The following is a 25,490-nucleotide window of genomic DNA, read 5'->3' as shown; positions in this document are numbered from 1 at the left end:
TTACGGGAGTAGAAAGCCTCATCTTTCTCCCGCGGAGCGGCTGGTAGTTTCGAACCGCTGACCTTAAGGTTCACAGTCCGATTCGTAACCACTACGCTACCAGAGCTCCTTGTCATTAGATATTTTCATTAAGATATAGACTGAATTTAATAGGGAAGGCTATTTTATCAGGAAGAGGTAGAAATCAGATTGCTGTGCGTGAAAGATGAAATACTTCAAGGAAGGATATAAAGTCAGACAAGAGCTCTCTTTCAAGGAGTTTAATGCATTAACATTTAAAAAGAACTGATAGCAGTATTAGATGGAGTCCAGGAACAATTTTATTAGCTTGGGAACTGTTAACAGTGCTTTTATGTTGCAAGGAGGAAGAAATGAAGAAAAGAGAGGTTACAGGAAAAATGCTATTAAAAGAAGAAATACAGTGTAATTCTAAAAATATATAGATGTAAATAACATTCATATCTATATTCAGAAATCTATGTAATGTGGACTGGATAAATGCTTTGCACATTTTCTCCCAAGAAGAACTAGAGAAAGGGCTACTTTTTAAAACTAATTAGGTACCTTTGTGCTGAGCATAGTTAAAGTTGCTGTAGGGAGTGGGAAAAGAATATAAAAGTTGTTTTTATCTCCGAGGAGCTCACAAAACCCAATACATGTGTAATATAGTACCTTAGCACAAGAAGATTTAATAAGAGGCTTTTATAGGTCACCTGGAAGGCCCATGGCATGTAGTGATTTTCAATTAAGGTGTGAATATAAGTGGTCTATGATGCGTGCTTCCACTAGCCACTCTGTTGGAGAAAGATGAGGCTTTTAGCGCCCGTAAAGATTTACAGCTTCAGGAACCCTATGTTGTTGTTGTTGAGTGTTGTATAGTCGATTCCAATTCATAGCAACCCTGTATAGAGTTTCCAAGGGGAGGCTTGTGTGTTTCAACCACCAACCTTGCAGTTCAAATCAACCTTTCAGGCCAGTGCATTATCCAGGGCTCCCAGAAACCTTCTACAGAGTCATTATGCGCCAGACCCACTCAATGGGACACAGCAGGATTGAGTCACTCAGTCTGTGCTCAGGAGTTATAACTCTTGATGGCTTTGTTCTCTACTCATTAAATACACATTTAGTAATATTTTCTACTATATTAGTTAGGATAATTCCAACTGTAACTAAAAGACAATTTTACTCAGTCTAGTTTTAGCAATAAAGAACTTTTATGAACTCATAATAAGAACGTCATAGGAGGGAAGCCTTTGGGGCTAATGAATTGCTCCATAATGTTAATGAGAATCAGGGGTTTTTTTTGTGGTTGTTGTTTTGCTTGATTTTTCATGCTCTCCTCTATCTACAGTATTGACTTCATCCTAAAGTTGATTCCACTTCTGATCAAAAGATGGCTTCTGACAGCAGTCTGCTTCCATGTTCACATGGAAGAGGAGGTAGATTTATTTTCCTGGAATCACTAAACAAAGTTCTCATCATATCTCATTAACCTATACTGACTCAGATCTCCTCATCTCTAACCAAATCACTGGCTTGAGAACTGAAACTGCCGTGATGGGTTTAGAGACGCAATTATGGCATTCACTGAATATGTTTGAAGAGTGTTCAGAATTGATGTGTTTCTGAATATCTCTGGGTCTGTGTCTTGTTATGAAAATGCTACAGTAGTCCATAAGATATTAATTAGGACTGTTCCTTAACCCAATGGCCACAAGACTTGCTTGATGGTCTGCTGAAAAGCTATTGTAATCTTTTGGGTGTCAGTGTAGGTGTGACTGAAGAAAGAGATGATAAAACAAGTTAAAATGATTTACTGGAAATATTAAAACAAGCAGGAAGAAATTTTCAGATTCTTTTAAACTAGATATTACTCTATATTACTTTTTGTGTGTGTGTGTGAATTAAGTGAAGGTTTACAGAACAGATCATCAGTTTTACATTCAACAAATCATACACTTTGTTTCATTTCAATGATTTCAATCCCTTCCATGTAACAGCAGTTACCTCCTTCCTTCCCTGTAGATCCTGTTTCTATTCCACCCTCTTTTCCAACCCTTCTGAACTTTGTCCTTTTGATTTTGAATGGTTGACCATTCCATGGTGAGGATACCTTAATAATGTTGTCCCCCCACTATATCTACTGCTTAGCTGAAAATTGGGCCATGTGGGTAACTTCCATTCCAGATCTGAACAGTGGCTAGGGTCATAGTCTTGGGTTCCTCTCATCTCTTTCTGACTAGTAAGCCCAATCTTTTAAATAATTTTGAATTTGGTTTCACATTTTATCCGATTCTATCTGGAAGTTTCTAACGTGATCCCTGTCAAAGCAGTGGGTACTACTAGCCAGGCACCATCTCATTCTTCTGATCTCAGAGTCATGGAAATGGATGTTTACATGTTCTATTAGTCCATTAGACTAATTATCTCCAAACATCTTCGATTTTCATCACTCTTCTTTCCTCTGCACATGGAGAGACCAATAGCTGCACCTTAGATGGCTACTCATGAGCTTTTAATATCCCAGTAACTACACATCAAAGTAGGGTGTAGACTATGTTATGTCAATTTACCATGGTGTCCCTGGAGACAATGGTCCTGAGTCTATATTACTATTTTTAACTGGGACTATGCAAGTGTATAATGTTTATGTTTGTTGCTGTCAAATCAACCCCAGGTTCATGGTGACCCATATGTGATAGAGTAGAAATGCTCCATAGGGTTTTCTTGGCTGCATTCTTGACAGGAGTTTGCCAGGTCCATTTAAAGATTTACAGCCTCAGAAACCCTGTAGAGGGTCATTATGAGTCAGAACCGACTCCACGGCACATGACAACATTTTCCATAGAGCTGCTGTGTGATTTTAAACTACCAAACTTAATGTTTGCAGTTGATTACAAAACGCTTGTGACACCGTGTGTCTATAGTCTTTATTAATTTTCATCTTTTGTTAGCTCTCAGAGCAAGCACCTGAAAGAATTCATTGCATATGGTTTTTGTTTATTTATCTTAATAATTTTGGTTATTTGTTTCTATGGAACATAATTTTTTTTTTTTTAATGTGTGCATTTAACTAAACTTCAGTTCTTATTTTCTCATTTTAAAATGACATGAAACCCCACTGAACTGACAGATAGTTAAAGATTAATTCATTACCAATTTCTACCTCGATCCTTCCATCTGATCCACAGAAAAATAAAATAAGCTCCATTTTTATCAGCAATTTTATTAACCTTATAAAACCATCATTTAAAAAGATTTTTTAATATAATTTTATTTCCTTTACATAGATCTCTGTCTTAAAGAATCCATACTGAATTTCTATAAATTGTTGGCCTTTCATGTTTCTTAATTGTGGTACTATTGCTATACTTACAGTATATTGACTGAAAATATCAATTGTATCTGCAAGGAAGTAAACAACTCTGTCATAAGTGATTAATTATAATGACCAAATTACTTATTTACTTGCAATTTCCATGTTTACTGAGCAACACATTGTTGCTAAATGCAAGGGGTAGGGCATAACTTTAAAATGCTTCTAATATAAAACCTTGACTTTCCGGCCCAATATCTGCATACGATATATCTTGGTGAGCTACCAGGGTAAGATGACAATAGGATAATCATATTTTTTAGTTGTCTAATAAAATTCTGAACATAATATGATTATACCTGAAACCAGGTTCTTAAATTGGAGTAATTAACCCAGACTTGTAGACAGATACATTATAAAATTTTACTTTCATTACCCCCTAAAATGAAGACAAATGTCTTCTTAGCAACAGAAGTTTCCAGGAGAGCCCACTAGTTTCTTTCTGTCCAATCAATGGTGGCATATTATGAGATTTTTGGCTTAAATATAGGAAATGGGGAGAAAGAATAAGCAGCATTTTTCTTGATGGAGAAATACTTAATAGCTGGGTCTTCCCTAAGACTTAGTTCTGGGAAGTCTAATTTGACATTTACGAAAAGATCTGAAAGAAGGGAGTATACCATAAAATTGTGGCGTTTGCTGATGACGTTAACAAGTTCATTATGAGAGACTAAATTGATACAAATTAGTTGAAGCAAGAGTTCACAAAACTAACAATGTGTAGCAAACTTACGAAGATATTTTCATATTATCAAAAGGAAAAGACTGTGCATCGGAACAGTAACCCACAGGACTGACATGCAGTTTTGTGTTGTTACTAATAGTATAGGGTTTCAGATACAGAGTGCCTGCCTTTGAATGTCACCTCTGCTTTATACTATCTGTGTAACATTGGACACGTTGTTTAACTTTTTGTGTACCAGTTTCAAACTTTGAAAGTAATTCCTTTTATATATTAATTTTCAGAATTTTCAGTGTACTTTATTTTAAACAAATTTACACTTAGAAAGTTTAACTCAGTTTGGAGGGTTGCTATCAAAAAGAGAACGTTCTTTTAGATTGGTTGTCAGACCCAATATGGCTTTTACACATTCGCAGGGACTCTTTTAGAGATTACTGAAGAAGGAACTGAGAGAATATTGTGCTCAGAGTAATGAAAAGTATCAGAAATGAATCAACTGCATTTTTCATGTCCCCAAATATAATCAGTTTACAAGTATAATTGACTCTCTTTAATGTTGGTTCTTTCTTCTCTTCCTGTTCATTCACTCTTCCAATATCCTGGTTTCATGCATTGATATTGTAGCTTTGGTCAAGCTGGCCTTCTGTACCACATCTCAGAATTCTTTCATAGCCGAATAACCAACTGATAGAAAAACTTGCCTTTCATTCACCTCCTCATACTTCTTTTTAAACCATTTTTTCTGCTAGTAAAACACAGACATCTTCCATACCTGAAAGTTGAATCTACTGGTGGAATCCGATATTTATCTTTTTCAGCCAAATGCCCCACATTCTTTAAGTTTCTTCAAGTTTTGAAGCTCTGTCCTTCACCTACTCTCTGCACTGCTCTCCCACCTTGAGTCCAATGGTTGGTTGGTTGGTTATGTGCCGTGGAGTCAGTTCCGACTCATAGCATCCTGAACAGGGTTTCTGAGACTGTAAATCTTTACGGGAGCAGAAAGCCTCATCTTCCTCCCATGGAACAGCTGGTAGTTTCGAACTGCTGACCTTGTAGCCTGATTCGTAACCACTATGCTACCAGAGTCCAATAGTCTATTTTTTTTCTTTCCTGTTAGAACCCTCCTGTTTTACCTATATTGCCTTTTCATATGAAATTTCCTGCTATGTAACACTGAAAAGTATACAATGAGTATACAGTGGAATCCATGATCTCCCACCTTAGCCAGGCATTCAGTAGTGCTTGAGATTCTAACAACTCTTTGCTACTCCTCTCTCAAACTTTCTTCATCTCCTTTGTACCTTTAATCCCAATATCCATATTATATTTTCACCAGGGGACACATTGCCAAATTTACAAAGTAAATAAAAAACAAAGTATAAGCACGCCTTCAGTTTCTCATCTGCAAATCTATAAATATCCTTCTTTCTTACTATTATCCTAGGAAAGGTATTCCCTCTTGTAAAAGGCCAGTCCCTTGACTGCTATCTCCTGTTCTTGTACCTTTATCTACTTATCATTCCATACTCCGTATTGTATTTAACCATCTCATACTAATGGACTGCCTGCTTCAACATGTATGTTTACTCAAGTGTTCAGCAAATTCTTAAGCCATGTCTTTCCTCTAGACACTGCCATTTCTCTATCCTTCATGACATTAGAAGGATATTTTTGTGGTAATTTTTCATGACATTATTGTTTTCTTGTCTTCCTGTTAATGCTCAATTTTCATAGTCTGTCTTGCAACCTCACAACATCTCTGAAAGTGTCCTCTCCAGTTACTGGTGACGTACAGATACTAAATTTATTAATATGTCCAATGCACTGGTCATTGCTAACTACACCTTGCCTCTTGACAAACATATTTTCTTGGCCCCTTTGATACCACACTCCTAGTGCAGTTGTTCCTTCTCATTTCCCTTTGTGAGTTTCTCTTATTGTCCCTTAGTAGTTGGGATTGACTATGGCTCTGCCCTTTGTCCTTTTCTCCTTCCTCTTTACACACTTCATTGGCAGCATGTTATTAAAATTTCTGTCTATATGTCACTGAAGTCCAAATGTTTGTTTTCCAGTTTAGATGTCATTTCTGATATGTAATTTGAATTATTCTGTGGACATCCACCACATACTATTAAAAACTTAATAGCTCAGCATCTCTTCAAAACTCATTCATCTTTTGATTCCTAATTCAGTAAAAGATTCTTACTTACCCATCTGCCCATGCCATAAGTCTGAAAGCCAGCTTGATTTTCTCCTCGTTCTGTATGAATTAGTATAGTCACTATAGGTAGTCCCTGGTGTTTTGTTTTAAGGAAATATCTTAGAAACTGCAATTTATGTTTCTATATATTTTAAGGCAGAGAACTGGATATAGGAAATATAGTTAGGAAGCGTGATATCTTAAGGAATATAGTTGTCTTAGGAAGTGTTACCTAATGCTCCATAACAGTTGGTAACTTTAAAGAGCAGAACTTCATTTTCTCACAGTTCTGGAGGCTAAAAGTCTAAATCAGAGTACTGTCCTTGTTGATTCCTTGCTTGCCAGTAGGCCCCTTTGACCTCAGTTATTTGGTAATTCTCACATAACATCGCTCTTCCTCCATGTGTCTAATTTTCTCTGTATAACTCAGAAATGATTAGATTTAGAAACCACCCTACTCAGGTATAATCTAATTAGTGTAATGAAAACCCCTTTTCCAAACAGGATTACATTTACAGGTATAGAGGCTAGGATTTCTACATATTTTATTGTTGTTGTTGTTGTTAAGTGCCATTGAGTTGGATCCGACCCATAGCAACCCTATACAGGGTTTCTGTACACATTTGGAAGGACACAATTTAATTCGTAATAGGGGACTTAGAATGTATTACTCATGTTTGCTTGTAATCATTCATAATATTATTGAGGGCCTACACAGTGCCAGGCTCTGGGGCTAAATTGGTAAGTGAAAGCTAAAATTGACCTTGGCCTTGCCCTTGTGGAACTTTCAACCTAAACAAGGAATACAGACCTTCAACAAATAATCACACACCAATAGTTGAATTTGATCTTTGACACGTATTGTGACAGGAAAATTTCAGAAGTGCAGGTGAGAACTGGTCAAGAGTTTCTCAGGATTTCTAAGAAGTTACAGCTGCCAGAATTTTTAGTTTGTTTACTTTTGCTTTTGGTGCTCTAGTGTATGAAGTAAAGGAATGCCCTAGCAGGCGTTAATATGAAGATCAGTTCTGTTATATTATTTCAGGACTCTAAGAAAATCATTCTGGAACAAGAGTGTTACAAAGCAAATCAGTAATAATATAAGTGTTCACCAGCCACTCCTTGGAAAACCTATACAGGGTCGCTATGAGTCGGAACCGACTCAATGGCACACAACAACAACAACAACGTAAGATATGAAAGTCTAGTGATGAAATGAAAGTTTTAAAAAGGTGACCATTTTTATTTGCAGTATGGATATTTTAATAGAAAATTACATTATAGAAAAATACTTCACATTGTCTATGAAAATTAGTCATGTTTATATGATGTTTCTTATAAAAATGTAGAGAGATGACATAATTGAAAAGTCTATAATTTAGGTGAAATATTAAGTACATAATTATGATTTTACTTAACAGTGATCCTAAGGGATATAGCAGTCTCAGTGTTTATCTATTTCTACCTATAGTTTTGTCTAAGTTATATATTTAAAGTTTATTTTGGCTTTTTGTGTAAACAAGAAACTAACTTTGTCAATGGGGGTGCAACATTCATTCAAAAAGAGATTTTGAGACAATTGAAGTTCCTTAAAAGGTAGAATGCTGCCATCTGTTGTTCACTGAAGTGGTTTTTAGGGTTTAATCAAACAGATACCTCAAGTTCAAGCTTAATAGCTATTCTTAAAATTTAACAAACAAATTCTCCCAAATTAATCCGTATCTTGAATTCCTACTTGGGATTCTTAATGTTTCCTATAATATTTACAAACTCATGCTGGTATCAGAGAATCCAGTGAAGTTCCCTTTGTTTCTTATTTCTTCCATTAGCCGAAACAATAGTGATTTGTATTGATACTTAACCAAGGCTTCCGGCATTTACTTGCATGAGCAGTAATATGAACAAGTCACTACCTAAAAACTTTATATCTTTTCACCTCCCGCATCTTTTCTAATTAAGAGAGAGAGTCAGTGCCAGTCTGGAAGTCAAGGGTAACTAAGGTTGTTTCCTCAGATATGGGTGCTTGTCAGAAGAAGCTATTTAGTATATGTGTTTTAGTTTCTAAATAATAAAATTGTATTTTGTGATAATAGTTACTTTTGAGGATATTGCTTGAGTTCACTAGTGCTTAAAGCACTTAGAAATTATAAGCAGAGTGACCATTTAAGCATTTTTTTTCAGCTTATTTTGAGAGAGATTTCAGGGAATACATCCTATTTAGTGACTCAGAATGCAATTTGAATATCTAAAGAGAAGGAAGTTATGAATTCTGGTAAATGTTCAAACTTGCTGTATTTCATATCTCATATGGGACCTGCCAACAGAGATGTTGTTGGAAAGCAGTTTGATGAAGGGCCCTATATGTTTTCCTCTACTGTACATATATATTATCTTAAGATGAAAATTCAAATGTAAACTCATATTCCCTGCCAGAAAATTAAAATAAGCAAACATCTGCTTCCTTAGAATGGCATTTAGCCAAGGTTCAGCCTACAATGAGTTACTACAAAATTTTCACATGATTTCATTTTTTAAAAATTTCCCAACCAACTTCAAGTCTAAAATTATAAATGAGTCCTATGAAAGTATAAACACATATGCAATTTTGCTGGCTCTGAGGTCAGAACCAGTAATAAAGCAAAGATCATTTTATCAAATCCAGCTCATCTTCTAAATCAATTTAAAAAATTAAAGACCAAAATACTGGACTGTTTCCTAGTATCACCGTCCGCTTCCCAGGGAAAGATTGAAGGGCCGGGGGGGCGGGGGGGGGAAATGTCTGCAATAGAGGTATAGGTGGATGAAGCTTCCAAAACGCATTGGGCATCTTTTTCCCACCATCGAGGACCAAAGTTCCGTTAAAAAGTCCCTGTGACTTTTTCTTTTAATGTGTCATCCCTGACACTGTTTATGCCTTTCTTATCCCAACTCCCTTTTCACCCTGAGAATGTTCTTCCCATGCTATGTTTGCCTCCCAGGGTGCCTCCCAGGATGACTAAATAGAAAGAAAAAAAAGTATGTGCAACAATGGAGCTAACAGGCCTGCTTTCAGAATTCCTTTCACACACTGTATTATCAATCATACCAGTGCAATCAGCCAGAGTAACTGAAACAAGGACTTTGTACAATTACTTTTTAAAATTAATCTCAGAACTATTATGAGTGTATGGGAGTGGGGAGTAGTATCATTATGGCTATATTTTACCCAGAATAAGACATGAACCTATTTGAGTTTTTACTTTGGTTGTTAACTTTTGTTGGTAATAAAATAACTTCTCCATGCTGTCCTTTTTATACAAAAAAGTACTGATCCAGTATAGGTAGGGGACACAGAGGACAAATCACACGTATAATCTGACTCTCTTATTATACACTATCTGTTTTTATGGAGTAATAATAATGATGGTGGTCAATAATGTTTACCAAACACATACTATGGGTCAAGCACTCTACTGAGGTTTTTATGTGTATAATTTCATTTAATTATCAGCAATGCTATGTAGTTGTTGTTTATTATTATTATTACCACAAGAACTGAAGCACTATGTGAATTCCCCAGATCCCAAAACTAATAAGCATCAAATCTAAAATTTGAAAACTGACAGTTTGAGTCTAGAGTCTGTGTCTCTAAACATCCATGTGCTACCACATAAAATAAATATTTCAAATTGATGAATGAATAAAACTTCTTACGTATTTCCCAACTCTCTGTAAATTTGCTTTCCAACTTCTTGGAAATACACAACCTTCCAAACTATATAGCTGGTGAAAGTATGCACTTAGATCTTATATACCCAGTGTGCTAATTCATAAATAAAACTTGACTTTTGATCTCTTTGTCGAGGAATAACCAATACCACTGACATCACTGTTGTATTATGCCTCATCTCTCAAACGAGAGGAAATGCTGACTAATACATAATTATCACCAATGGTTGTTCTGATCATTTCTAAATGTTCCACAGAGAATCACAAAAATATGACATAGCTCCAAATACATTTTAACTTAATAACTATAAATGTACAGGTATTTGTACATCTTTGATTGAAGTTACAAGAATGTTTTCCTTTGAATATCTGTCCAGTGTTTTGATGGGAGTTTTCAGTTGTTATTCTTGCATGTACCATGCCCACACGCTGTTGTATATGATTGCCAGTTTCTGGTTACTTGGTTCATTTTCTTAACAGTGGGAGCTACTTTTGTATTTTGAAGCATTTTAAGTTGAGAATCCTTCAGATGATACAATTTTCAGTTTGAATTATTAACAGTTGTATCACTGCTGTCTAATTCAAATCAGTAATGATCTTAGGGCCTTATGTTTATGAAGTATATTTAAAGCATTCAACTTACTTTTTAAGGAAGATGTTATAACTGGTTTATTGATATAGGAATATTCACATATGCAATTTACAATGACAATCACAAATGACCTAAAGAGTTTTTTAACTAAACACAATTGTTGTTGTTGTTGTTGTTAAGTGTATTTGACTCAGTTTTGACTTATGGAAATCCTGTACAGGGTTTCCAAGGAGCATCTGGTTGGTTTGAACCACTGACCTTGCGATTAGTAGTACAGTGCTTATCTCACAGTGCCACACCAGGACTCTAAATATAACTGGCACTTGGTAAATATATAACTCAATTGGGAGAAGTAGAATGTGGTAGTTGAAGACAATGGTCAGTTCCTCATGAGTTATCAGGACACATGTGTTACCTTAAAGAAGAAATTGCATCAATGACTCAATAATTGGGTTGTTGTTGTTTTTGTTGTTAAGTGCGCTCTAGCTGGTTCCAACTTATAGCTACTATTGGTTTCTGAGGAATGCCTGGTGGATTTGAACCTCCAACCTTGTGGTTAGCAATCTAGTGCTCATCCTACAGCACCACAGAGGTTGGATAAAATTAGATATCAATTGTGACAAAAGGACATTTTTCAGTCTACAGAAAAAAAGAGAATTGAATCTTTTCAAATATTTCAAAATTGATTCATGACACCAAGAAATAGTTTAAAAATCATTCCCTTCTTTATTCTTTGGTGTATGTACACAAACATTTATGTTATGTAGAGAATAGAATTAGACTGAGCAGTGGAAGAAACCTAAGAGAGATCCAGTTCTCTCACTGTGTAGGAGGAAAGTCTAAGTGCTCCAAAGGACACGCTATTTTCTCTATGAATCCTGGGGTTGGTTTTGAAGATAGTCATAAAATTTGGGGGGGAAATAGTGGCCTAATTTGAGGTACATAACATTTCAACATATCCAGATCAGTCATGAAATAAAACGCTGTCTGTGATAGGATAATATCCATGCGCCTACAGGGAAACCCAGTTAATACCACTATTATTAAATTTACACACCAAACACTAAAGCCAGTGAAAATGAAATAGAAGAATTCTACCAACTTCTTCAATCTGAAATTGATCAAACATGAAATCGAGATGTAGTGATCATTACTGGTGATTGGAGTGCAAAGGTTGGGAGCAAAGAGGAAGGATCAGTAATTGGAAAATATGGCCTTGGTGATAGAAATGATGCTGGTGTACGCATGATAGAATTCTGCAAAATCAATGATTTGTTCATTTCAAATACCTTCTTTAAACTGCATAAGAGGTGACTATACACATGGACATCACCAGATGGAATACATAGAAATCAAATTGACTACATCTGTGGAAAGAGACCATGAAAAGCTCCATGGTGGTGGTGATGGTGTGCCTCTGAGTCGGTTCCGACTCATAGTGATCCTGTACAGGGTTTCAGAGGCTATAAATCTTTACAGGAGCAGAACGCTTCATCTTTCTTCCACAGAACAGCTGGTAGTTTCGAACTGCTGACCTTGCGGTTTGCAGCCCGATATGTAACCACTACACTACCAGAGCTCCTTTAAAAAGTTCTACATCATCAGTGAAAACAAGGCCAGGGGCACACTGTGGAACAGACCATCAATTACTTGTATGCAAATTCAAACTGAAGCTCAAGAAAATGAAAACAAGTCCATGAGAGCCAAAATATGACCTTGAATATATCCCACCTGAATTTAGAGATCATCTGAAGAACATTAAACATTAAACATCAGATACATTAAACACTAAAGACCAAAGACCAGAATAGTTGTGGGATGACATCAAGAACATCATACATGAAGAGAGCAAAAAGTCATTAAGATGACAAGAAAGAAGGAAAAGATCAAAATGGATGTCAAAAAAGACACTGAAACTTGCTCTCCAGTGTAGAGATGCTAAAGCAAATGGAAGAAATGAGGACCTCCAAGAGCTGAACAGAAAATTTCAAAGATCAATTCGAGAAGATAAAGCCAAATATTACAACAAAATGTGCAAAGATCTGGAATCAGAAAACCAAAAAGGAAGAACACACTCAGCATTTCTTAAGCCGAGGGAACTGAAGAAAAAATTCAAGCCTCGACTTTCATTATTGAAAGATTCTCTGGGCAAATGACTGAATGATGCAGGAAGCATCAAGAAAAGATGGAAGGAATACACAGAGTCACTGTACCAAAAGGAAGTGGTTGAAGTTCAACCATTTCAAGAGGTAGCATATGATCAAGAGTCAATAATACTAAAGGAGGAAGTCCAAGGTGCATTGAAGGAATTGGTAAAGAACAAGGCAGCAGGAATTGATGGGATAAAAATTGAAATCTTTCAAGAAAGTGAAGCAGCACAGGAGGCACTCACTCATCTCTGCCAAGAAATTTGGAAGACAACTATCTGGCCACCTGATTGGAAGAGATCCACATTTGTGCTCATTCCAAAGAGAGGTGACCCAACAGAATGCAGAAATCATTGGACAATCTCTTTGATATCCCATGCGAGTAAAGTTTCACTAAAGGTAATACAGAAATGGCTACAGTCATACATTGACAGACGACTTCCAGACGTTCAAGCGGGATTCAGAAGAGGCCGTGGAATGAGGGATATCATTGCTGATGTCTGATGAATCTTGGCTGAAAGCAGAGAAAATCACAAAGATGTTTATCTGTGCTTTATTGACTATGCAGAGGCTTTCAATTTTGTGGATCAATACAAGCTATGGACAACATTGTGAAGTATAAGTATTCTGGAACACTTGATTGTGCTCATGAGGAATGTGGACCTGGACCAAGAAGCAGTTGTTCGAACAGAACATGGGAACACTGAGTGGTTTAAAATTAAGAAAGGTGTGCGACAAGATTGTATTCTTTCACCATACTTATTCAGCGGGTGTGCTGAGTAAATAATCCAAGATTCTGGGTTATATGAAGAAAAACATGGCATCAGGATTGGCGAAAGATTCATTAACAACCTGCGATATGCAGGTGATACAACCTTGGATGCTGAAAGTGAAGAAGTGTTGTACCTCATGACTTAATCTGGATATGTTCTTTTCGATGATGAATGCAGCGTTAACAACATTAACAACCTGCAATATGCAGATGATACAACCTTGCTTGCTGAAAGTGAAGAGGACTTAAAACATTTACTGATGAAAATCAAAGAGCACAGCCTTCGGTATGGATTACATCTCAATGTCAAGAAAACAAAAATCCTCACCACTGTACCAGTAAACAACATTCTTATCAATGGAGAAAAGATTGAAGCTGTCAAGGACTTCATTCTTCTTAGATCAACTATCAATACTCATGGAAGCAGCAGTCAAGAGATCAAACAATGTATTGCCTTAGGCAAATCTGCTGCACAAGATCTTTTAAAAGTGTTGAATAGCAAAGATGTCAGCTTGAGGACTAAGGTGCACCTGACCCAAGCCATGGTATTTTCAATAACCTCATATGCATGCAAAAGCAAAGAGAAAGGATCAGTAGTTGGGAAAAGACTATAGAAGAATTGATGCTTTTGAGTTATTGTGTTGGAGGAGAATATTGAAGGTGCTCTGGGCAGCCAAAAGAACCAATAGATCCATTTTAGAAGAAGTGCAGCCAGAGTGCTCTTTAGAGGCCAAGATGGCCAAACTTCATTTCTCATACTTCGGACATATTGTCAGGAGGGATCAGTCGCTGGAGAGGATATCATGTTTGTTAAGGTGGAGGGTCAGAGAAAAAGAGGAAAACCCTCAACGAGTTGGATTGGCCACTTGGCAACATCAGTGGACTCAAACGTAGCAACAGTAGTGAGGTTGGCCCACGATCGGGCAGTGTTTGGTTCTGCTGTGCATAAGGTCGCTCTGGGTCGGTACTGACTGGATGGCACCTAAGAACAACAACAACAACAACAAAAGCACTATAGGGTAAGCATCAGACTGCTTAACCACAAGGTCAGTGTTTCAAACCCACCATTTTATCCTAGGAAACCCTATACAGACAGGGTTGGTATGAGTTGGAACCAACTGATGGCGCTTAACAACAAAGTCATCATTAGGAAGTTCCTAGGTGGCATAAATGGTTAATGGCTCAGCTGCTGACCAAATAGTTTGAGGATTCAAACTCAGAAGCACCTTGGAAGAAAGTCCTGGCAATCTGCTTCTAGAATATGTAGTGCCATGCTATGCTACTCTGAAGCACATGGGATCACCGTGAGTCTGGATCAACTAGACAGTAACTGGTTTGATTTTAAAGCCTGTGTTTGGAAGGTCCTGGTTATTTTAAAATAGAATGGATGGTGATAAAAAGGGGAAAAGATGTTTAAAACTCAGTGCATTAAAATGTGCTGGATTTAGTAAAAGAATCAGTTATTTTTGGTTTGATATATAAAACTGCACTTTCTTCCAGTGTTTATTAGACTTAAATTCCAGATTTTCTCTTTAACGGTGGCAGACCAAATTTGGTTGTCATTTAACTAGTGTCTAGGGAATTATACTTGGATTTTCTTAAACATTAAATATAAATATTTCTATTATAAGGAGGGCCTGTAAAATACAAAGTTTTATATTGCTTGGTTACATTTTTAGAGGAAAGAAAAGGTTTGTTTTGTTCATCTACTCTGTAAAAAGACTCAACTGTGGTTTTGTGCTTTGTAGCTCATTACCGTAGTGCTTGATGATGATTTCAGGCTGTTAGTTTAAGACTTGTCTTTAAAGTGGCTTTTGTATAAACTCAACCTTTAGTATTTATTATAACTATCTAACACTTTACAAGTTACATGAAATATTTATCTGAGCATCATTTGGAATACCAAGAAACTGAATCCTATTATTTTTAAAGCTGAAAAGCTGTGCATCTTCATATTTTTTGTCTCATATTTTGTATCATATAATGAGAAATCTCTGTCATCAACCATAGCCCATTTCCTCTGCAATTTCTTAGCAGTGACTCCCCGAACATGGCCTTTCTTTTATAGCTTGTCTGCTGTTTTTTGAAACAGCAGCCTGCCTATCTTTTAGTCTTTTAGCATTTCATGTGTGCTTATTCCTGGCAAACAGATCTGATTGTTGGTTTTAGACTTTATGACTCATTAAAGATTTTAATTATGTGATCTAAAAGTGGTGAAAACTTACATGTAATGCAACTTTTTCAAAAACTTTTGTGAATTGAGTGAAGGCTTTCAGAGTAGATCATCTGTTCGACACTCAAAAAATCATACGCTTTGTTTCATCATAGTGATTTCAGTCACCTCGGTGTAACATCATTTATCTCAGTTTTTCCCAGTTTTTCTTGCTTCCATTTCTCCCCCTTGCTCCACCTTCTGAAGTTTGTCCTTATGTAAATGGTGTCCTTTTAATATCAGATGTTTGACCATTCTGTGGTATATGTGCCTCACTGATATTGTCCCCCTTATACACCTATCTCTTACCTGCCTGAAAATTGAACCACAGAGGTAAGTTCAACTCCAGACTTAAAGGGTATAATGTAATTTTTGATGATTGTAAAATTGTATTCTTGAATTTAAAAAAAAAAAATACATACAATAAACTAAGGATCTGGCTTCGTCGTAGCTATAGAGAATATTTTCAACATAAAAGTGCTGTGGTTTCTGAGCCAATTCCAATACGGGTGATTTGTTTCTTAATGACTGAAGATTGCTTTTATTTTCACTTGAAAGTCTTGCTTTGAAAAATCTGTCCTATGTAACATTGAAATACATATTGGCTTTTTTGTTGTTGTTGAATTCATCTGTAAAACTTATGATTACTCATAAAGATGGTGGTTTAAGTTCTTCTTATGTTTTAAAGTTTCATTTAAAAAGATTAATAATTTGCTTTTGTCTGAGCATATAAATAATGCACCCATTGCTTTAAAAAGTAAGGAAGTGTTTTTTGTTTTTAAGACTTATGATGCTGTTTTTTTAAGTGCTCTCAAATCAGTTCCAACTCTTAGTGACCCTCTATAGGATTTCTGAGGAGCACCTGGGGGGGTTGAACTGTGACCTTGTGGTTTGAAGTCCACTGCTGATCCTTTAGAGCCATACCAGGAGTGCCTTGTGAGAATAGTTATAGTTAAATGTCATAGAGTCAGTTCTGACTCCTACCAACCTGTATAGGGTTTCTGAGGAGCTGCTGGTAAGTGTGAACTGCTGACCTTGTGATTCCAACTGACTGGGAGGTCAAGTACTTATTCTGTGGCACTGGAGATTCCAGAAAAAGACTTGGCCTTTCAGCAAAAATATATTATAAAATGATAATCCTAATTATAATTTAAATTGTTAATGTACATGCTCTGCTTTATACTCACATTTGTTTATTCTATGTACTGAGAATATTTTGAGAAAACATCCTTAGTTATTAATTATTCAAACATAAAATGTTAATTTCCTTGTCAGAGAGTTTTAAAATTATATGTCTTGAAAGCAAAGTTTGGCTTAAAATTTCAAAATTTGTATGGAAACACTGCAGTGACATGTTGGTTTAGATTTATTAGAACAGCATGGCTAGGAATGAACATTACCATTTCTGAGGCTCACACTAGGGGAGTTTTTCAGAAGCACAATGACTAGAATAACACTTGAAAATATGTGTTTCTAAAATATAACCATAAATGAATTCAGTGGCATTTTCATGAACTTTTAAAAAGTGAATAATGTAGTACATAAATGAAGTATGTATATAATGTATAGGGTTTCCATGGAGCAGCTGGTGGGCTTGTACTGCCAACCTTGTGGTTAGCAATTTAGTGTTTATCCTACAGCACCACACACCCTAAACCTTTTAATAATGCACTTAAATTTTCACGTCATTTCACATGAATATTTAGGTCTATAAACAGAGGGAAAACATAGGCATAATAATGAAATAGTGCTTAAAATAATTTGCAGATATATTTATGTACAAGGGCGAGTCCAAAATTATCTGAAATCAGTTATATTAAAATTCCTGTCCACATCCATTACTGATGACAAACAACATTGAGCTTGCATGTGACATGTTTCTGTCGAAAAGATGAGTGACTGTGGATTATGTGGCAAGTCATTTGCAAATCAGCCATGACTCTGCCTATAAAATAATACACGGTAGACTTGAGTTTCAGAATGTTTGTGTGAGGTGGGTACAGAAACAACTCACGGAAGAGCATAAACAGAAGCGTTTGGACATCTGCAAACAAAATTTGGACTGATACTTGAAGGAAGGTAAAAGTTTCTTTTAAGAAATCATCATTGGTAACAAGACGGATTCATCACTACATACCTGAGAGTAAATGGCAGAGTTTAAAATGTAAACATTCTCAATTGCTGACCAAGAAAAAGTTCAAAAGTCAAACCATCAGCTGGAAAATTGGTGCTTACTGTTTTCTGAGATTCTCTACACTACCAGGAAAAAGGTTCAACACTCAACAGTACTCATTACAGTGAGATGCTCACTGAAGAGCTGAAGTGTAAATTTTGGATTAAACTCAGAAGACTGCTTTCCAAGGGCATTGTGATCTTGCATGACAGTGTATGCCCACACACCTCTGCCCACACTGTTGATACTCTGCAAAAACTTTGTTTTGAGGTATTAAAGCATCCTCCATATAGTTCTGACATTCACCTATTTGGTCCCCTGAAAACAGCCCTTTGAGGACAAAGATTCACCTCTGAAGATTCACTGTTATGAAGTGAAGACTCACAGCTCATCTTAAAACATTTTTTAATAAAGGTATACAAAAGCTTGTTGACAGATGGAATAAGTATATTGAAAAGCAAGATTATGTCAAAAAATTATGTATTTGTCTTTCATAAAAGTTGATTTACCTAAATTCTACAGTCAGAGTGTAGATAACTTTTGTCTCAGGACTTGGTTTATGGAGTTCGTGTATTTATTTCCTGTAATTTCTACTTTTTGGTATCTAGTTTAGGCAACTTATTTGTGACTGTTAAGTGCCATCGAGTGGTTCCAACTCATAACAACACTGTATAGGGTTTCTGAGGAGCAACTAGTAGGTTTGAACCCCTGACCTGTGGTTAGCAGTCCAGTGCTTATCCTACAGTGCCACACCAGGACTAATAGTCAATGAAATGAAGTTAATAAGATTAAAAAAGAAAATCCAAATCTACTGACTTTGAGTTGAAGTTGTTGTTGGTAAGTGTCATCAAGTCAGTTCCATGTTTCCAAGGAGCGACTAGTAAGCTTGAATCACTAACCTTGCTGTTAGCAGGCCACACCGGATTCCAATGTTAATAATAATACCTACAATATAAACTTGTGCTCAGTAAATATCATCGTAATTATGATTATTATTGTTACAATGTGCCCTGGTGGCACAGTGGTTAAGTTCTTAGCTGCTGAACAAAAGGTTGGAGGTTCAATCCTACCAGCCACTCTGTGAATGACAAATGTAATAATATGTTTTGGTAGAGAGTATAGGGGTTGATATGAATAAGAATAGACTTGATGGCAAGTTTTTTAAAAATTATTATTTTAGTGGTAAAAGACATAACTGTTGTGTGTGATACCTTTATAAAATAATTTACCTATCACTTAGAATTAGTACTAAACTAGATTGCTTCATGTATGATGGATGTTGTTTATAATTATAATATTGTTCTGTTTATAAATGTATTTTACTTTTTCTATGTACAGTTTTCCCACTAACCAATATTCAAAGGAGCCTCGGTGATTCACTGATTAAGTACTTGACTATTAGCTGAAAGGCAAACTGTTTCAACCCATTGGAGTTTCCATGGGGAAAAGATATGGCAGTTTAGTTTTATAAAGATTTACAGCCTTGGAAACCCTGTGAGGCAGTTATACTCTGTTCTGTGGTGCTGCTACGCATTGGAATCAACCTGATGGCAACAAGTTTTTAGTGGCCAATATTCCATGATCATTCCATAATCATTTTTAGATCTACCCACATCTTTTAAAGAAGTACATAATGCTTTATAAATGTAATGATATTACAATAAACAAAAATAAAACTCTTTTCTCTATTGATAGGCATTTAGTGGTTACATGTTTCTGCTGTTATCAGAACACCTTTGTACCATTTGTGTCCCTGTCTTTATATTTTTACATATTTATAGAAGTAATTATTTAGGGTTGGTGTCTAGGTTGTTTGGGAGAAGGATATCATGTTTGGTAAGGTGGAGGGTCAGAGAAAAAGAGGAAGACCCCCAATGAGATGGATTGGCCAAGTGACACCATCAATGGACTTAAGCGTGACAACAGTAGTGAGGTTGTCCCAGGATCGGGCAGTGTTTCATTCTGCTGTGCATAGGGTCGCTATTGACACCAAACAACAACAGGATATATACATTTAAATAATAAATTATCTTAGCAAACTTTCTTTTAAAAATGCAGATTGTGTTGTGTTAATCACATGAAAGAAACAGGCCCTGTCTTTGTATTATCATTAATACTTGGCATTGTCAATATTTTTGTTATTTTGTCAATTTACTAAATTATAAATTGTTTTTATTTCATTAATTTGCATTTACCATTTTAGAGAGGCAAGTCACTTTAAAATATATCTGATTATTTGCACTTTCTTTAAATTATCTACTTATTGTCTTTATCCAACTTTATCTTTCATTAATTAGTTTAGAAACTCTGTATTTGGTTATATTTTGTCTTTTCTGGATGGCAAATGTTTCTTCAGTTTGTCTTTTAACTATATGATGTCTTTTCCCATGTAGAAGTTGGCATCTTTATTTAATCCAAACTCTCAAAAATTGCCTTGGTGGTTTATGAATGCATATTATTTTTCAAAAGTCTTCATATTTCCAAAATTGTGAGATAGTCCTCCATATTTTCTTTAATTTATGAGTTTGCATATTTAAATTGTTAATCTCTTTGGAGTTTATCTTTATGTCTGCTGTAAAAGAATGATAATTTTTTTTTTTAAGTAGTCAACCACACTTCCCATTTGCTTCTTATTTGAAAATTCTGAAATTCCAGAACTGTTACCATAAGTATCATTGTCATTATTATCATTGTTGTCCTCATAATTACCAGTACAATAGTAAGCATTTTATTGACAACATCTCTTTAATTCTTATCATTACCGTCTATGATTGGTACTATTATTATCGCATATGCATTTTACAGGTGGAGAAATGACAGCACTGAGAGCATAGTGACTTATCAAATACCATGCATCTAGAATGTAGCAAAATGGAAATTCAGAATTTGGATATAAGTAGCAGAATTCTTCAATCTGTGCTATCAGTTGTTAACTGGGTTATGTTATTTAACTGTACACTGGTGTTTTGTACTTCCAACTATGACAACATTCTTTTATCAACGGTTCTCTCCATTCAATCTTGAAGCTTCGTTTACTCCAGGACCCATGACTCTTTTCCCTCTCACCCTTAATCATTCTGATTTTCTTCTCTTCTGCACCAGCAGAGTGGGAGATATTTCTGTTCCCATGTTTGTATGCGTTCTTTCTTTGTTCAGTGAATATGGGGCAATGATTCAGAATCTGACAGGCAGTTTGGCAGAACATGATAGGTATGTCAGAATTTTAGAACTGCAATTTCTGTCCTTAGCAGCCACAAGTGAATTAAAATGAACTTTAATTGATTTTTTTCTTTTTTTTTTAATCTCCAATGTTAGTTGAAAGAATCCCTGATGGTATACTAAGTTAAGGTCCATGGTCCAAATCTACCTGCTGCTCCAAGGGACAAAGATGAGGCTATTTACTCTTGTAAAGATTTATAGTTTCAAAAACTCAAAGCAATTTTACACTGTCCTATAGCATCACCGTGAGGTGGTATCAACTTGATGACAAAAGGAGTCATAATGTTAATTGGAAAATTACAAAATCTAGCTTCAAGTATTACTTGAACTAAATTATTATTAAAATTTTAATTATATAGTATATTACTTTCAAAATGAAAAATCTAAATTCTTTTAAAATGTTCAACTCTTCTTCAAATAAATTTGATAGGAAGTTTCTTTCCAGTTCTTTGAAACTGTTTATCCTTTTAAAACTTGATTTTTGGCTTGAAATTGATTCTGACTCATGATAACTCCCTGTTTGCACTACAGAACTGTTCCATAGGATTTTTAAGACTGTGACTTTTAGGAAGCAGATTGCCAGACCTACCTTCTGGGTAGATTTGAACTTCCAACCTTTAAACTAATGGTTGTGGTTGTTAAGTGCCTTAGAATGGGTTCTAACTCAATAGGGACCCTGTATAGGGTTTCTGAGGCTGTGCATCTTTGTGAGAGCAGAAAGCCTCATCTTTTTCCTGGGAGTGACTGGTGAGCTCAAATTGCCAAACTTGTAGTTCGTAGTCCAGTGTTTATCATACAGAAATACTGTGCTCCCAAAACTAATAGTTTAGGAACGATTTGTATCATCTGGTGTTTCTTTGTATTCTGTTAAAATATACAATATCCCTTCCCAAGCTCTAGCATTAAAAATCGTGATACAAATATATAAAGGCTGAAAGCTCTCACTAGCAACAGAAATGTGTTTTGAATTTAATTTAATGCTAAGGGGGCAGCTCAATTTTTCAATGAAAAAGTTCAACTGAATTCCTTTTCTAATCTACCTTTCATTTATTTGGTGTCTCAGTCTTCAGGAACCAGTATTACTGTGGATATTGCCGTGATGGGCGAAGCTCATGGCCTCATTACTGATCTTCTGGCGGACCCTTCTCTACCCCCGAATGTGTGCACGTCCTTGAGGGCAGTGAGCAACCTGCTTAACACACAACTCACCTTCCAGTCCATTCACAAACCCAGAGTTAATCCCGTGGTTTGCTTCAGTGAGAATTACACCTGTTCAGATTCAGAAGAAAGCTCTGAAAAAGACAAACTGACAATACCCAAGGTAGGTACCAATAACATACTCCTTAAAGCGTTAACCCCTTTATCTTTTAATTGTCTTCTAGCTTTTCTTCCTGTTGCTCTAAACCTTCTAATCAATTCCAATGACTTATTCAGGGCCTTGGTGGTGCCATGAGTAAAGCACTAAACTGCTAGCTAAAGTTCAAACTCACCAGGTGTTCAGAAGGAAGAAGATGAGTCTATCTGCTCCCCTAAAGAGTTACAGTCTCAGAAACTCAATATAAGTTGGAATTAACCAGACAGCATTAGGTTTAATATGGTTTTGTTGATCATGGTGACAAAACTAATAAAACTTAAACATAAAAAACTTTGCCCTTATACTTGATCACTTTCTATAAATAGAAATCTCCATTACCTGTTTTATCCAGACCTTCAAATAATTATTTCTTCTAAATGCCATACCTTGCTTTAGGTGAAAAGTAGTAAAACATCAGCATCAAAGCCAAAACAAAACAAAAAACAACCCTGCTCAGATTCTAAGTTGGATTCTGTTTCCATTTATTCTATATTTCAAGGTTCTTTTGCTCTTTGATCTCTAAATATAATATTTTTCATCATATTCCATCTATTTTCCAAATTAGCCAGCCTTTTAAATTTTATTACAGTTTTGGTTGAATTTCATATTTAAAATGAAAGATGGCTTTCACAATTGATACAACTTCTTTTTATAGATAAGATATAAAAGATTTACAAAAGTAAGTTGTAGACTCAAATTCTCTATTAACCGATTTTAGGACGGATGACTTTGTCCAGTACAGACCTCATTTATTAGTTGAAACCAAGTTATATTAAAGACTTAAAAAAAATTTTGTTAAGTTGTTTCTGATATATCCAATCCTGTTATTTATTTAGAAGACAAACCATTGTCTTAAGTTGGTTGAAAATTAGTACCATATGGGCTCTTCTAACAGCACTGTCAAGCAGGTATTTACATAATTCCCTTCTAGCATCAGCTTTCTGAAAAACTTAAAGCTAAGCCTTCTTTGACAGTAAGGAATGGAGAGAGCGATTGATTCCTTGAATGGTCAGTGACCATTTCTCTGCAGGAATGCTGGTATTTTCCAGTGTTTGAGCATTTCTCTTCCCACTGAGTTAACCTTCTCAGATACATCTCAGGTATTTAAAAGATGTAGGAAATTATTTAGAATCAGACCTATTTTTCAGTTCAAAGATTAAAGTTCTCAAAATTGGTGCCATCTTCTGAAAAGGAGTATGTGTCTTTGGAAATATGGCTTCATAGTTGATCTACTATGAATAATGAGCCACAAATAAAAGTGGGTATAAGTTCTAAACTATTATGACTATCACTGATGTGGTTTTAGTAGAATACCTTCACTTTGGTTTTTAAGGTTAAGGGCCCACTTTAAAAGTTTTGTTGCTTATCCTTTGGAACCCACTATCTTGTCTTGACCTTGATGATACCACAGATCATACTTAGGATATGATAGGAGTAGAATTAATGAAAAGAAGGGGTAGCAAATAAGTCAGCAAGGTCTTCTATTAGTTGGTACTGATTCTGTTGCCTATATTCTTGATGATTAGTCATGTTTACCATTAAAAAGGTAGGGCATTTTGTAAAAGAGTTATTATACCTTACACCTACCCCTTATCATTTATAAATCAACATATGTAAATATAATCAATAAACACTTGGGTATTATAATATTTTGTATAGGTGATATAAATTTATGAAACCCCCCCAAACAAGTGACTTTTGAAGGAAATTTTGTATGTATAATAATTAACATAATATATGTGAAAGAGGAATTCTTGTGGTGCATTGTTTACAGCACTCAGCTGCTAACCAAAAGGGTAACAGTTTAAACCCAGAAGCTGCTTCAGGAACAATATTGTGCCAATCTGCTATTAAGAAAACTCTATGAGGCAGTTTAGTTCTGTCTTACAGTGTTTGGTTTCTATGAGTCTGAGTCAACTTGACAACCTTATTTATCTATGCACAAAAAAGAGATTTCAGAATTTCTTTTTTGTTTTATTATAATAGTCACCCATTTCATCCAGTCTGTTAGTGTATTTTTGAGTATCACATTTTATATTGGTAATATTCAACTAATATAGCTTAGCAAATTCACTTTTGATTAAAAACCCAGTTCCTTCCATTATATTACATAGACATTGGTAAGTGCTGTCAAGTCACTTCTGACTCATAGCAACCCTATATAGCATTTAGGAGGAGCAGCTGATGAGTTTGAACTGTCAACCTTGTGGTTCACAGTCCAGTGCTGATCCTACAGGAGTCTACATAGAAGTTAGTTATATAAAATATGGTTGGCAATAAAATCAACACTCTTTCTTCCTAGCGCCTAAGAAGGAATTTGCCCCCAGGACTACTTAGACGAGTTTCATCTACTTGGACAACCACCACCTCAGCAACAGGTCTGCCCACTTTAGAGCCTGCACCAGTTCGGAGGGACCGAAGTGCCAGCATCAAACTGCATGAAGCACCTTTATGCAGGTGAGACAATGATCCTGTAGGTTTTGTCTTTTAAAAAAGTTACTTAGCAATGAGGATTTATAAATACAGAGCATGAATATAATGCATTAATTATACATCAGGTTTGGAAATGAAAAAAGTTGTATATCATCTAAATGTGGTGTAAGGAATGAAAGTGGTGTATGGATTAACAATTTAAATACAGAGAGTGATTTCTTCCAGTGTGACCTTGCAACACAATAAAGGCAGGCTAGATTTTTACCTAGATTACATAACTGAGGTTCACATGAGACTCTTAATCAAAGGTTTCTAACCTGACACTTAAAATTGACTTAGATTCCCTAAACCCAGCAGAGAAGCTGTCCTAGTATTATCCCAAAGGCAAAAATAAAAACCAAAAGTAGATTATCGTCCCCAAAATCACTTAGACATGTTCAAGCATTTGGTGATTTAACTTCATTTAGTGTATTAATTCCAATATTACAAAGTGACTTAAAATCCAGAATTACCAAAACTAAAGAAGAGATAATGTTAATATATGGAAATGATTTGAAGAAAACACCTAATACAAGAAACACTTTATTTAATAGAGAACTTGTATGGGGCATTATTCTATTTA

General features: G+C 35.6%; 1 protein-coding gene across 1 annotated transcript in view; it reads left to right on the top strand.

Moving 5' to 3' along the window:
* Window positions 1-25,490, top strand: part of PDE3A (phosphodiesterase 3A, cGMP-inhibited) — a 436,853-nt gene that overhangs the window by 311,104 nt on the left and 100,259 nt on the right. Inside the window, exons 3-4 of the mRNA XM_006866012.1 lie at window positions 22,145-22,402; window positions 24,738-24,892. Of these exons, the coding sequence (XP_006866074.1) occupies window positions 22,145-22,402; window positions 24,738-24,892 (413 nt within the window). The remainder of the gene's footprint in view (window positions 1-22,144; window positions 22,403-24,737; window positions 24,893-25,490) is intronic.

Source organism: Chrysochloris asiatica, unplaced genomic scaffold (genome assembly GCF_000296735.1).
Source record: "Chrysochloris asiatica unplaced genomic scaffold, ChrAsi1.0 scaffold00086, whole genome shotgun sequence".
Lineage (NCBI taxonomy): Eukaryota > Metazoa > Chordata > Mammalia > Afrosoricida > Chrysochloridae > Chrysochloris > Chrysochloris asiatica.
The sequence above is the reverse complement of the archived record's forward strand: the minus strand, read 5'-3'. Positions and strand labels throughout refer to the sequence as shown.